The sequence below is a fragment of the Natrix helvetica genome, assembly GCF_964273705.1.
Source record: "Natrix helvetica genome assembly, chromosome: Z".
Classification (NCBI taxonomy): domain Eukaryota; kingdom Metazoa; phylum Chordata; class Lepidosauria; order Squamata; family Natricidae; genus Natrix; species Natrix helvetica.
The window spans coordinates 104,428,068-104,444,245 of record NC_138554.1 but is presented as its reverse complement, the minus strand read 5'-3'; the positions used below and the strand labels follow the sequence as shown (position 1 = coordinate 104,444,245).

At 33.1% G+C, this 16,178-nt stretch overlaps 1 protein-coding gene across 2 annotated transcripts in view; it reads right to left on the bottom strand.

Moving 5' to 3' along the window:
* The window catches only part of AGMO (alkylglycerol monooxygenase), a 148,853-nt gene that overhangs the window by 84,005 nt on the left and 48,670 nt on the right, over positions 1-16,178 (bottom strand). For both annotated transcript variants that reach the window (XR_014173536.1, XM_081932176.1), the window contains exons 5-9: positions 13,677-13,772; positions 4,713-4,779; positions 4,215-4,280; positions 3,250-3,329; positions 104-238 (exon numbers count right to left, since the gene is read on the bottom strand). Coding sequence is in view for 1 of the 2 variants with exons in the window: in XM_081932176.1 (XP_081788302.1) it covers positions 104-238; positions 3,250-3,329; positions 4,215-4,280; positions 4,713-4,779; positions 13,677-13,772 (444 nt within the window). In the remaining variant the exon portion in view is untranslated. The remainder of the gene's footprint in view (positions 1-103; positions 239-3,249; positions 3,330-4,214; positions 4,281-4,712; positions 4,780-13,676; positions 13,773-16,178) is intronic.

The following is a 16,178-nucleotide window of genomic DNA, read 5'->3' as shown; positions in this document are numbered from 1 at the left end:
GTCTCAAATACAGGCTTTCTGGCTGTCAGCCCAGTTTGTTTGCAAAGACACAGGGCTATAGTATCTAGAAATTGCTTAAAACTTAATGGACATTAATACTTACTTCGGGAATTTCTTCAATAAGGCCAAGTCTTGGCTTGCCTGGTGCCCATCCTGGCCCCTTGAACATAACTGAAAGCTTATTGACAAATCCAGGTGTGGTCCAAAATATGCTCCATATATAAACACAATGATGAAACTGTAGGAATGGAAAACATCCAGGTTTATATTGCTCAAAATTAATGACAATACAAAGCAACAGAGAAGCTTTCGTTACTGACTGTTATAAACAAAATATTTGAATATAGAGTGTAACAAAGTTTTGCTTGAGTTTTTTTTTTTTTTTTTTGAGAAGATAAACAGTTTTAATATCATTGCCAATTTTTGATCTCCTGTGCTTTCTTCCCCATTCTATTGGAATGGAGAAATTGATTTTTGACTTTTACTTCAGTTGGACTATTTGATTTAAGGATAGCTAGTGACTGATGTAGTGGTTAAGACATCAGGCCAGAAACTGACATACTGCAGTCTGATCCTAACTGGGTGACTTTGACCAATAACTTTCTCTCTTTGCCCTATGAAGAAGGAAATGGGAAACCAGTCACCAAAGCAAAATAAAAACAACTGCAACAAAAGATTTTAAACTTTTGTTTGTCAGTATGTTTTAATGAAATAAACTAAGTTCAGAATCTATGGTTTGATACCAGACTGTTTTCTTAAATCAAATTAGGACTTGACACAACATTTACAGCTAGTTGAGAATGGCTATAGACATCATTCTGCATCTTATGTTCATACTACAGTAATAAAAAAGGCAGGGAGCAGATAACTGTGAAAAATGTGCACAAAACTTACGGAAACTGGCACATGAAATAAACCAGTGTGCAAAATCAGAACAAAGAAAATTGGAGAAGCATGTTACATTTTTTTTTTAAAAAGCATGAAATACGTAAAAATGAAAAAAAAATCTGAAAAAGTTGGAAAGTCTGTGCCCACTGCTAACAGGACATGTAGTATTATAAACTATTTTGTAAAACAACAAAATATGTACCTGCAGCCTGATCTTTTTTATTATTACAGCCCATTGAATGTTGTTGGAACAAAAGTTTGTTCCCTAATGGGCTAATGAAAAAGGAATATGAAATTCATATTTAACTTACTTTCTTTCCCCCTTGTAGTTCATTCTTTAGAAAACAAAATTATTTATGAATGCACACACACAAAACAACAGAAAAAGTTTCTGCCCCAAGTACCTATTGTTGTAAATAAAATATCTGAAATAAATTAGAAGCGTTTAAAATTATTCAATGTATTATAATTTATTTGAGTATATAATTTAAAGTTCTGATAATGTAATGTAAATGACAACATAATATAAGGCAGGCCAGTGGCCGTGAAACCATTTATTTTGTTAAAGCAATTTAATAATTATAGGAGGTCTGTGTAGAACTGAAGAAGCTTCTTGAATAAGAAGCAAAATATCTTCAAGGAAAAACCTCCAGTTGCTTTTTGAAAAAAGTTTTTTCTTTGGGATATTCATGACCTGGATAATCTCCATAATCATTTTAATGTTTGAGAGCTTCATTAAACAAGGGAAAGACCAAGATTGTTTATTTCTTTTATTTGTTAAATGATTTGATGCCTATCTTACTGAGGGCTATTCTGGGCAGCTTCCAGGGATAACATTGAAAGCAAGATCAAAATAATGCAAACATAACAATATCAAAGCAGTAAATGAATACAAGTAAAAAATGAAACTACAAATAATATGAAACTTAAAAAGTGGGCAGAAGAGAAGCAGAAAGCCCAGTGGAGGTGGGAATTAAGGAGCTCACTAAGTGGACAGAATAGGCAAAATAGAAAGGGATTTTTTTTAAACAAAAGTTGAGACTATTTCAGAGCTTTTCACCTGGAATCTCACATAAAGGTAATCCCCGGGTTAGGAGTGTTCCCTTAGTGAACATTCGAAGTTATGTGATAAGCGGCCTAGCTTTTATAAACAAGTTCCTTAAATTATGAATATTACAACACCATAGCAGTTGTTTGCTCTTACGAATGACCACAAAGGCTCTGCAACATTTGCCCCACCTATTCCCCCCCCCCCGGGGCTGTCACTTCACCTGTGGAAACTCACCTTCAGACGGTCTCCCCTCTGTCACACTTTCTTTGCCTACTTCATTACTTTAGGCTTTCAATGCATTCCCAGAGAACAGAGAACTCTAAACCTAGAGGTCATACCATGAGGTCATGAAAGATCAGTAGCATGAGATCTTGTTCTACAGATCTCATGTGATCTCGCGCTTTAGGCCTTATTATCTGTGGATTGGGGCCTTGATTTTTGCAAACAGAGGGAAGCTTCTTCAGGCTTTTCCTCCATTTGCCGTTTCTTTGCTGAAACTTGCAGCAAGATTGTGCTCCTATAAACTTTGGCAGCCCTTTGGAAAAAGCTTTTGTTGGCACCAGCAGAGCTTTGCAGGAGCGGGTGTGTCCCTCCAAAACTCTGTTACTACTGGCAAAGGCTTTTTGAAAAGGGCCGCCAAAGCCTAAAGGGCGCAATCTTCAAGTGGTGGTGAAAAAGAAGGCCTGGAAGGTCACGTGGGGCCTTCCGAATCTCCTTTTTCATCACCAAAGGCCTCAAGCCGCTCTCCAGACAGACAGGAAGTCCAGAAGGCTCTGCATGGCCTCCCAGGCCTCATTTTTCATTATCAGAGGCCTCGTCAAGCCTTTTCCTGACAAGAAAGGAGGAAGCAGGCAAAGAAACAGCTGGAGAGGAGAGAGATTTTCATAAGGTAAGTCACCAGGCATGGCAGGATTGAGGACATGAGGTGTCTGTGGGTCGGGGGAAGCCTTGGATAGTCGAAAGTAGGTGGCCTGTTCTATCACTAGGCCCCTACATAGATTCCCCCACCCAGAAATACCTCATGTGCACTTAACAAACCCCACATTCGCCCACACATTGAATTAGCGAATATACGGGCAAAAGCAGTGATCTCATTCAAGATATGAGATTCACTCCCACAAATCCTTGGGTTATGAATGGAATGGGCAGGCTCTATTACATTTGTAACTCAAGGACTACTTGTTATAATCCATGGGAAGCAATGATGCTTGAACATAATCACCATCCTAGGGGGGAAAATGAGATAGTTAGATTTAGAACTTTTATTAAAACGTACTAATAAAATAGGCAAATTTAATAAAAAGGACTACCTGAACTTTTAAGGATTCAAAAGTATTTATGGGGTGTGTTAGACCATATACAACTTTATCTTTTTCTGCAGCAAAGGTACCTAGATGGAATATAAATGCAATGCTTAAAAAATAAAATTTAAAGAAAAATATTATTTTATTTTATTTTATTCATGCATAGATATGATCCACATGACATTCCTTGGATGGCTTATAACATCAAATAAAATAATCTTAAAACCAGAAAGCCAAAAAACACTAAACTAAAATATGTTGGTGTATATAATAAATTAATCATCTACTTACTATACAGTCAGCCTAATAACTACCTAATAAACTCACAGAAAAACAGCAGTCTTCTTACTGTTTCTAGCTTGTTTCCATAAACCTGCCTCCTTAGACCTGTTGGGGTGAGGGTGAGGAGAAGGGTAATAAAAATCATACCCTGCGACAGTGTATAAGTCAAGGAGACTCTGGTCAGGGAAGATCATTCTGCAATGGTTGATAAAGGGCTTTACATTGCTTATCACACTGATAGTAAAAAATAAGATAGAAATAAAGCTGACCATTAACAAGTATTATGTTAGCTTGGATGGGATAAATGTGTCAGAAAACTTGAAACGTGTCTTCGTCATTTGGCCTACTTCTTGAGGACTATCTGAATTTCCTTTTGTTTGTTTTTCTATTTTTACCCCAATATATATGACTTATTCTTTATTCTTGAATTGTCTTAATAAGTTATATAAATTGTTGCAGTCCTATTTCTAGTTGAAATGTAATACTTGTAAACTATTACATTTATTTTGAATTATACCCAGAAACCTGAAAAAATTAACTTCTTTAACTTCTGATTCTACTGATTCTAACCTTGTTGTGTTATCAAGTTAGAGCCACATTCAGAAATGTTTAAGTAATCTTCAAAGACAGTCCAAGAAAGAGCATTTTTACAGTAATCTGAACATAAGGTAATGACAAAAGTGACTTACCAAAAATTCTGTCCCAAATAATTAATGTACCACCATAGTTTTTATCAATACAATATCGATTTCTGCCTAAACAGAAAAAAATAAGGCATTTTCCCATTGGATTGGAACAATATATTAAGCTGAAACCAGACATTGACACAAAGGAGAAAAGAGTCATTATTATTACTTAAATGCTGAATAATTTCAATTAAGCATTATTAACCTAATTTACATCAAGGCCATCACTTATAATTATTTCATAATATCTCTGTCACTCTCTGGGTGTGTCTGTGTCTGTATAAGTAAAATACTTGGACAGACAGACAGAAATAACCATATAATCTATCCACAGGTAATCAGTATCTAATTTAGAAATAAGAACCCATGACATTTGTAAGATTTTAGAACACTACCCAAAAGATTCACTTACCCAAAAGAGAATTCTATCTTTCTCACACTGAATAATATTTAACAAAATAAGTACACTATTATAGCGTCGTAACATCCAGTGTTGCCTACCATGATGAACTCTATGATGACTAGGAGTATTGAGAATAAACTCCAACGGACCGAGATTTTCAATGACCTTTGGAAAAAACAATAAAACATGCAGTATAATTACAATGGATTGGAGCTCAATAAAATAATAGCAGATGCTACAACACAAGAAAACAAAGGGTAGGAAAACAGATTAACAAATGTTTAATTAACTCAGAAAACTCAGTCAGTTTTTATAGCTGAAAAGGATATTTCTACAGTATGCAATAACACAACAACAATAACAATTCAGAATGACTTCTATAATATATGCTATCATTTTGATTATTTGCTATTAAGTTGTTTTTCATTCATATAGTATTATAATTTTATCATAATCTTTTCTGAAGGAGTCCCAGGGAATATTTGTTGAATTCTATTTTTAAAACAGTATTGTGTAAAACTTCAAGTTACACCATGTATTATCTGTTCAGATCATCTCTTGCATATTTGAGCAGATATCTGAACCTGCCTCTCCTTACATTTGATTTTTAGTCATTATACTTTTCAACTCTGTAAATGTAGAATTTACAAACTCACATACCAATAGAAAAAATAGTTAAGAAATTGAGAAAACTTGCAAGAAAAATTATAACCTTGTACATTCAGTTATTCATGGCAATATTTATTAATCTTAAATTATTATTTCAGTGCAGTAAAATGAGGTGTGTTTATATGGTATGCTCTTTTTCCAAATATAAAATTGATATAATTTCAAATTATATTTTTATGACTAAATAAGAAATCTATTACCTAAAAGTATTTTAATTATGATCACATATTTATCTGAGTCACAATTTTATTTCTAAAGATCAGATCCTTCCAGCAATAAGATGATTATTTCTATTCTTAATATTCAAAACTTAAAGACAACAAAAATGTTTGTTTGAATATTGTCCCAAAATAAATTCAAGCTCCCCAAATTATCTTAGATTGGAACAAAAATCTCCACATTTCAAGTTAATTCTATTTTCTTCTTAAAGCATTATCGTTTTAAGAAGGATGAATCCTGTACACACTTGCTTGGGAGAAGGCCTCATTCAAATCATAGGTACTTGCTTTTGAATAAAAACTTAACTGGATTCTACTTATTTTAAAGGATTCTCCATGAATTGTGATTCATAAAATGAAAAATCAGCAGTTTATCTAAAATACCACACTAACTTTGCTTTAGCAAGTTTCAGCTTGTTTTTAAGATAAACATTGAAATGCTTTAGTAAAAATATACCATATTTAGATTTTCAACAGAAGTATTATAGGCCAATTCATACTTTTTGGCTTTGCTTAGAAGTGGCTTAGGGCTTTACTTTTGATCAAAGTAGACACTTGATTTTTTTAAATCCCTGCGAACAGCATTGCTTACAATATGGATCCTTTGAAGAGTTTGATTTTAACCTCTGGCCCACATCTCTAGCACAGCAGTAGGCTGCAGTTCAAATCACAGAACAAAACACCGATGTTATTCACACACGAGAAAGTGTTGCAAGAAGGGTAGGAGGACAAGCTATATATAATGTTGACTATCTTATGCTTAAGTTATTCTCATCACCCAAATGGACTAAAAATATTGTTCAATAAAAAGTGATATAAAAAGATTTACAAACATGTCATGAAATGGGAAGGATGATTATATTGCTTAAAGCAGCTTCTCTTCACTGCAATTAGAAGCATGTATTCAGTCAGCCCTTAATGAAAGGAATAAAGGTAGTTCTGGAATCACACATTTACACACAGATAATTGAAATTGCCAAAATGGGCGTGCTAGCCATCTTTTTTGATGACGCTATGTATCATAGCTTCGATACATTATGTATCGATACTTGTTTAGTTTCCATGGATTATGCCAGAAGCACAGTAAAGAAATTCAGCACAATCATTTCATCCTGGAATTTTAAAACAATTATGAATTTGTTATTGACTAGTATAAATAAGATAGATATACTGCTACAAATATTACTCCTACTACTGCTGTGTTTGAACAAATAACCATTCAGTTCTTATATCTTTCAGATACAATCTAAGTTTTTATGTAGTCCTGAAAACTTGGGGATGTGGCCTTCAGAAATCTATATTTTTGGTTTGAAATTATCACAAGCAAAAAATATTAAGACTTAAGCAGTATCCTAATAATTGTATTTCATTTCAATAACATTTAAATTTAGTGATTGTCGTCACTACATTGTTTTCAGAATATAGCTCTAAATTTGTCTTGAACATATTTGTCAAGTATAGTTTGACATTTGTCTCAAAAAAAGAAAGCATCTGGTCTGTTAAAAATTTCATATCCTTGTTGCCTCATTAGTTTATAATGTCTATAATCTGTTTTAATCAGTGCTGTTATACATTGTATATGTTATGCTTATATGTGTATATATAATTTATATCCATACATACACATGCATTTACTTCATATAAATAAAAAAGTGATATACTATAGTGAGAAATAAATTGATTCCTTTGCAAATTTTAGGGTTGGATTAATTTTGCAGAATTTTTTGCAACAGTTATATATGTCAATTTGTGACCTTAGAGCCTGGCTGAATACTGGGAAACTTTTTTCCTGTTAGTATTGCTAGGTATTAAATGCAATTTGTGTTTAAATAATGGAAAATAATCCATGTGATGAGATCCGAGGGAAGTTTTACACCTTGTGACGCGAAGCTTTATATCATTACTGCACACAAATCTTTAATTTAATATGTTTTACTCTTTATTTAATCTATTAGTACCACAAGGTATTGAATGCAATTTTTGTTCAAATAAGGGGCGGGGGAATTGTGTATTTCCCTTATCCAAGGAAAATTTTATACCTTGTGAAACAAGCTTATATCATTACTACACACAAATCTGTATTTAATCTATTTTGTGAAATATAGCATTTTCTAATCAATGACCCTTCTAATGTTCTGTATATTTCTACCTGGTGAATTCAAGGTAATTTGAGAAACCATGGGCCATAAAATAACACCATACTACATATTCCATAGTATCATCAGTGCAATATAACTACATTGTATTAATACTGTAATATTAATCCACATATAACAGTGGTCCTCATTGCAAAAGACCATGATGTTGGGAAAGATTGAAGGCAAAAGGACGAGGGGACGGCAGACAATGACATGCAGTGGACATCAATGACTCCAAGAGACAATACAGGTCGGGGAGGGGAGGGATGATGTGCTGTGGTCCATGGGGGTCACAGAGAATTTGACAGATCTGGCAACTAAACAACAAAAACTGCACATCACAGGGCCCCAGAGTGCCATAGTAAACTTACAGGGATGCCATAGTCTATTTTACTACTTAATAAATGGAACTGTTATTAAGTCTGCTTCGGTTCTCTGGACATTAATTCACACAATTTGAGAACCAGGAAAGTTGCATATAACAAAATATGCAGGTTGCTCTCAATAGCATTTGTAGATGTTTAGCACCAATTTTTGAGAAATATACTGATTTAAAAAAACTTTTGTTATATATGTAGCTGTAATTATTTTCATTCATTTAAAAATAAAACAAAAATATATAAATACACAGAACTCTTTCCTATAAATAAACATCCAATCAAGCTTAGGAGGCGAGGAACTTTTATTTATACTAATCAAACTGTTAGATAATGTATTTTTCTTCAAAATACTATTATACTTTCCTTAACCAAATGCAGCATGACTTACACACACACACCCTTAGAATATGAATCCATATTTGAGACCATCTGGTGAGGAAACATAAAAATAAAAGCATGGTTTGCTTTTCTACTAAAGTTGTTGTGTTAATTCAAAATAAGCCAGCCATGTATTTTTACAGATGGACTTGGTGGCCATACTTGCCATGTGAATTCTCCACAGGGGACCTGGGAACAGCAAAAACCCTAGGATATGCGCTTGTCTGCTTGCTTGCACACTTTGAAATTTTCGGCAAATCCTGATTTATTCATCGCCAAATGTTTTCCTATCTGATTAGGCAGTTTTCTACTTCAGTAAGCATGTAATATGGAGGTAGCCAAATTTCCACACTGAGGAGTGAAACAATAATATTTTTGGTTTGCAAGTAAAAACAAGCTAAAAGAACCAGCCTGTTGGGATCATAAAGGGATTCATGGGGGTTTGAATTCTAATATAACTATATTCTGGGTATGAAGAAGTGAAGATTTAGGGTTCAAAACTGTTTAGAGAAGAAACACAAGGTCATATTTGTAATAAATTATCTTGAGGGCAGAGTGCTGGCATCTGATTTTTTGTTGTTTTATTTCTAAACCCACATTTCTAAACCTATGACTGAACTTGGCATATAATGCATCTATAATCACCTATAATGTTTGATAAGATATTTGGCTGCCTGTTGGAACTCAAGTCAGATGGTCCTTCTAGTATATCTGAATCAAGCAATCTAATTATGTCATATCTGTACCTACCAGTTCAGACCGGTTCGGCCAAACTGGTAGTGGTTTGGCGGCCTGCGTCACTGGAACTGGCAGTGACCCAGGCCTGCCACACCCATGAACTGATTATCCTACAGTGCCACCATCTTGATTTTCGGTTCTGCACATGTGCAGAACAATTTTCAGTGCAGAATTTTTTTTCCATTTTTTTAACATTTTGCGCATGCACAGACCTATTTTTGTGCAAATGTGCATGCACACAGAGCACTGAATTGCACACACCGAACTGGCAGTAATGCTGGCAGCAACCCACTCCTGGACAGGAGCCCTGTATCTTATGATCTCTATGAAAGGAGGAGCAGTTAGGTTTACAGAAATACATGTAGAGACTTCAAAAGACTGGCTCGGGACCAGGGAGAGCTTTCGTATACTCAGAACTGTACATATAGAGCTTGTTCATATGAATGCACAGAAAAATAACATAATATGTGAATTCTCAGGACATGAGGCTATTCAGATCTGACATATGTATTGGTTAATATCTACATTTAATACAAACCAATTTCAAATTTTAGATTATTATACAAGTAAAATATATAAACTACAGTGCAACTAATGCATGACTATAAGTAAGGCTCATTAAATACAGTGTAACTTCAATAGGTCTGTACACTTAAAGTTTTAAAATAAATAATAATAATACATTAAGTCAGCATGAATAATATGAAGACATCCCTTAATGTCTGAATTCAATCTGATACCCTCCGATTGTGCCAGAGATTGAATCCCAAGGATTAAAAACACTGAACATTTAAACTAAAGACACTAATCAACTGTTGATTATCTAATTAATCTAATTTATAAAGTCTTAATCAAGAAATGCACATTAATAAGATGTGGGTATATATAGTGAGAATAAGTGGTGCAGTGGCCTAGAGATGGAGTTCTTGCCTCACAATCAGGAGAGTGAGTTTGATCATAGGTAGCAGCAGATATTTCTCCCTCTGGGGCACAATAAATAAATATCTGCTGCGAACTTTGCAATGGTGACAGGAAGGGCATTGGCCGGTAAACACTCAGTTCCACTCAGTTGCCCAACTCCACACAGATGCAAGGGATTACAAGGTCATTAAAAGACAAAAAAATTAAGGAGAAAAGAATAAAGTACCAGAAATAACACAAAATGAATATGTATGCAGTTTATTCTAAACACATTATATCAAAATATAAGCCCTAATACAAAACCTATTTTACTACTTTGTAGTGGATTATATGTGTGGTTGAAAATTATGACTTTATAGCACAATATATCTGGTAGGGCCACAAACTAGAGACAGATGTCTATGGTGTGATTGTAAGAATGGTAGTATTCCTATAGCAAACATTACTAAAGCAAAATATTGTAAATCTAGGTACAAAATAACACTTATGGATATACAGCAGTAATTAACATTTACTAAATTTTCAATATGTCTGGATAAATCTGTTCTAAAAACATTTCCACCCAAGTCCTAAAACTAGTTAAAGAGAATCCAAAACATTATACATGTCTATTATATATTTTAACTGGGTAATTTTAACTGGGTATTTTTTAGGATTGCTGATATACTGTTTTTATTTGCTTTACCTGTACAGTGTCGTATTGCCTCCTCTTCTATGTTTGTATGTTTGTATGTTTGTATTCTATTTTATCTGTTTTTTACTGTACACCGCCCCGAGTCCCTTTGGGGAGAGGGGGCGGTATAAAAATCGAAAATAAAGGTAAAGGTAAAGGTATTGACCAATTCAGGATGGTGAAAAGTTACATATTTTTGTATGACAACAGATTTTGAGCATTATCTATTCATCTAAAGTGAAAATTAGTATCAGATGTTTTAATAAATGGGATGATAACTAGGTGTAAAATTACTTGTCTATATGCTGACAATATAATTTGATCCTTAAACTGTGTTATATATTTTCTTAAGAGGGCAATGGAAATTGGATTTCTGAAGTCATGAGTCTAATAGAGCTAATGTAGTAAAAGGAATGACTCTTAAAGATAGTCTGAAAATTGCCTCTAATTCCATATACAGCAGCACAAGGATTATCTCTTGACTCTTACATCATCCCTATGTTGAAACATTTATTCTGATCCCCAGTTGTCTTCTTAGCCCTATTCAAAATGCATTTAAGAATTAAAATAACCATTTGTAGCATTAATGTTCTAGTTACTCTCTTAATAAATCTTGTATAAACTTCCTTTGGCAACATCTTATTCTTTTCATATCTCATAAAAACTTGAAACCCAACATCTGTTCCTTCCATTAGCTTATATTTGGTTATCGCTAGTGCTTCTGTCAAGATTTCTCTGATTATCTCCGTCAATTTTTCTCTTTTCTTCTTCTGTGCTTTGAAGTCTGGGTTAGAATTCCAATCCATCTATCTCCCCTTTCCATATTCAGCTCTTGCCATTACCAGCCACGCTCACTTTGTTATCAGTATCCACAGTTTTCTTATATCTTTGCTCATTTTTTTCTTCCATCTTTTGAACTCTGTCCTCCACTTTCTTCATTTGGTAAACATCCTCAGTTTCTCCATCAGATTTTTCTGTTTTGTATTCCATATTCTCCAATCTCTTTTCAATTCTCTCTGTCACAACTAATAAATTTTGAATTTCAAACATAATCATGTTACAGTTTCTTTTTCCTGCTGAGCCATTCTTTCAATTTTGCAGATACTGCTACTATAGGGTTCAAGGCTATTTTAATAAACTTCAAACAGGTTCATTTATTATCTTTCAAGTCAAAATGTTGTCTTCACTCCAATAACTAGTGATAGAACTTCAAAAAGGCACCTGTATAAACAACTTGTGCTCTTCCTACTATCACTGTCAGAAAACAAACTGAAAGAACCTTGAATCTCAAGTGATCAAAGAGAAAGAAGAAAAAACAATGTATCCAGTCTCCAGCCTCTAAGTGGCAGTGTAACTGGTTTTCTTCCTGTTGTTACAACCCTCTTTATAATCCTTCTTATTATCTTTTATATATTCCAAGCTTAAGAAAGAAAAAAAAACCCTTAAATGGAGATCAAAAACAATTCAATCAATCAAATCAAGCATTATAAAAAAAGGAAAAATTTAATCCATAGGTATAAGCAAAGGTGAAAAAGAAGAAGAAAGAATTAATCCATTAGTTTAAAAAATAGGGAGCCCCTGCAAAAGTTCCATCCATGAAAAAAAAATTAGAAACTGGATAACACACTAAGTTCAATGCAGATCACCTACAGTCTTCTGTCTTCAATCTTAACTTAATTTTTTTTCTTGGGTAGTTTCTTCCTCTAATAACAAAATTTCCTCACCAATTCGACACACTTTCTCTTTCTGCTTTCTTCCTGTTCTGGAGCTGGAACTTCAACAGCTTCATTAGCTGTGTTTCTGTCGTCAGAAAAAAAGGGCTATTTCTAGATCTTTCAGGGACTTTCCCTGAGATCATTAGGAGGTGCCCTTCTCAATCACCATCTCTGCGGAACGGTTTAGGTCCAAATGAACCATCCAGTGGCAGAAATTCGACTGCAATCTCGTAGCACCAAGATCGCACGTTGTGCCATCTCGATGTCAGCTCTCCTCATCAGGTGTTATTGGTTTTTTTTTTTTTTTTGGGTGGGTCCCATCATGGACATATTTGAGATCATTGATGAACTTAGCATTCTATATGGCAGTTCTCCTATTATGGAAAATAATTACAGTAGAGCTGAAACATATCCATCTTTTCCCAACTACAATTTAGGAAAGAACTCAAAACTAATTTCACGTTTAAAATGTTATTATTTTAGCCTCATGTTTTGATGGTGGTGGCGGCGGCAGTGGTGTATTTAACAGATGTTAGGCAGGTTTTGATCTGTCTCTGTTAAGAGCTGATAAGGACCACTATCTATAATATATGTTCTATATAAAAAATAAACAAATAAATAACAATTTTAAAATAGCACATGTAATCATTAGTGTCCACCAAGTATAGAAAAATGTAAAACACATTTGCATAAATTCAAGGGAATTAACATACCCATTTTGGCATATTAAAAATACTTCGATTACGATGTATTTTTTAAAAAATAAAAACTGATCATATTTAATACACAAATACACACAAAACTGCAACATTCATGAAGAAACCAAGGAAGCCAATGGAAAAATTGATTCATTATTTATAAATGTATTATAAATATAGTCTTATTTCTCTTAAAATATTTAAGATAGGAATTTTCTTTTTAATGTTGTAGTTTTAAACATTTTATAAGGTGAAGATGTATAGTATTAGTTTATGCTTGTTATGGTTTAAAATATTTTGGTTAGGGCAAAATAAATGAAACAAACAAATATTTTTTATGACAACTGGGACCAAGTGCCTGTAGACTTGTTATAATTGAGTATATAATGGAGAATGAAAAATAACAATAAATTTGGGTTTCTTTTCAAATGAGTTATAAAAATAATTTTCTAATACAATAAATCAGCTTCAAATAGTTTTTCAAGACATTGATCCAATCTAGTTATTCAGGCACTGCTGAATGTCTAAATTTACCTCTGTATGTATCCAGAACTGGTAAAGGAGATTAAACTGAAGATGAACAACGAATATTGAAGGTGGAATGCAAAGAGCCAATGGTAGGTAAAATATCTAAAAACAAAAGGAAATAATAATGACCAAAATATTCTTTTAAAATCAAAATTTGTCAAGTAAGGAATCTTACTTGAAATTAAGTAAGTCACAAAACTTACTTAAGAAATTAAGTCACAAAACTTCAGCAATTTCTTATTCTCTAAATACAGTGGACTAAAATTTTGGTTTCCTAAGCCAAAATCAAGTTAGGGAAGGTTGGATTCCATTGTGCAACTTTCTGTATTGTGGGTGTAAATTTAGGTGCATAATCATGATACGTCTCAAACAATATGAACAGAAAGAGCCAGATAACAGAAAACTCTTGGCATCCTATGATAATCTAATGCAGTGAAATATATTTCTTTGAACTCTAGTAGCGATAAAGATGAGAAAATAACCAAATGGGTTGCCATGTTTTATTATTTTAAATTTCTTAACTCAACTATTTTGTTGCTCTTGATATGGAATACATTACTACTCAGAATGATGAATTCCTAAAGGAGCAATACATTCCATACAACTCATGTGCCTCCATTTAATTATCATTAAGAAAGAATCTAAAAACCTCCAGGCCAAAAACATTAGCAGTTTTATCCAACAAAGACTTGTATAACTAGTGTATATTTATATAAAGCATTTTAAGAGAAGGATTTGGAACAGTTATTATCAGAGAAATAGAAAATTTTGAACTGACAGCATATAGCCTTTTCCAAAGCAACAAAGAAAGCTTATGATAAGTCTGATTATTTTCCATTTTGGTATGACAAAAAAAATCATTTTTAGCACAGTGAAACAAAATAAGCAGCATAAAATACTTTTGCTTCTTCGTTGAGTCCATCTAAATAGAAACCAATTGCTTCACTGGAGTCCAGAGATTTTAATTATGCCACATGAATTAGAATATTTGGTCTCATTCTGTAACAAGTGCTTATGTAAATATGTCCTGATTCTATAGTTAATAAGCTCTCATATCTTCAAAAACATCTCATTTTAATTAAGAGAAAAACTTCACCCACATAAATTAATCTGCTTGCTTATTAATCCATTTATGAGTTTATTCCAATCGTCAATTATGTTAAACAGTGTAGGTTGTTTATTAGATTAGTGATTATATTAATTAGCACATTATTGTGATACTTGTTTAAATTGTTATACATCTACATTACAGAGCTTTTAGGGTGAATGTTAGTGAAATATATCAAAAAGCAAAGACAAATTTTAATTTTAATTTTAATGCATGGTCTGGAAGACTTTAGTGCCTTATGTGGAAATAACTCACAATAAAAACAGTAAAGAATTACTTTCAAAGAAGTAGGCATAATATAAAGTGAGATAGTTTGCAACTCCATTTTAAACTTATTTTCAATGAACCTATTTTCATATTTTCTGTTGCTTATTAATAAACTACATTTTTACTTCTAACATTGTAACTATTCCGTTCCAAAGGCTTTGTGATCATGGGTCAGCAAAGTTGACTAGTACTTATGCGAAAGAGTAAACTTCTTCACCCTCTTGTAGCTCTGGTTCAAATTATAGCAATAGTGTGAGAAGGAATGGTGATCAATGGCTGTCACAGTAAGATTGCCCTCATATCCACCATGGAGGTCATGGTGTATTTGATCATTTGACAAATTAACTGTCTTAAGAAGAAAAGAGGCTAAACTAAGCAATAAACAGAGTACCTAAGGAAAAGTCACTGTAAGCCACACTAAGCAAGGCACTCTGAGTGCCTTGCAACAAGCCCATTTTCTATTTTCATCATTCAGAGGGATTATAATACAATCATTTTATCATGGTACAATTCTCATCAGTTACAAATAAATATCTTAATACTCACCTTATTTTTTTAACATATAGTAGAAATTCTAACGTTTCAAAATAAGTTATATTTACTGTTTCAATTACATCTGATCACACTTATTGCATTAGTTGAGAATTATCAAATTAATTAATAATTTATCGAATTATTCTCTTTTTTATTGGATATATTGTGTAAATGCTATTTCATGGTAATCAAGGGTTGGTTTTTGTTTTGTTTTTAAATTTTTAGTGTAATACATACCATAGAAATAGACCAACAATATATTAGAATGTCTTACAAGCAGAGAATATACCTTAATTATAGATTAGAGTTAGATTTTTGAAATTTATTTTAAAATTATGTCTCATTATTAAAATGAGTTTGAAAATGGGAAGCAGCTTAAAAATCAGATCAGGAGCCATAGTTGTACCATTTTAACTCAATGCCCAAGTGAATAGATGCATCATAATTTGATGCTAAACATATCTCAACTGGAAAGAGTTCCATCTCAATGGTACTTCTACTCGGAATATCATTTCTTGAGTATACACAGAATGACACAGAGTGAATTGGTGAAAGACGAAGCACCCTTGTTTGACATGTAGACTAGATCTTCATATGTA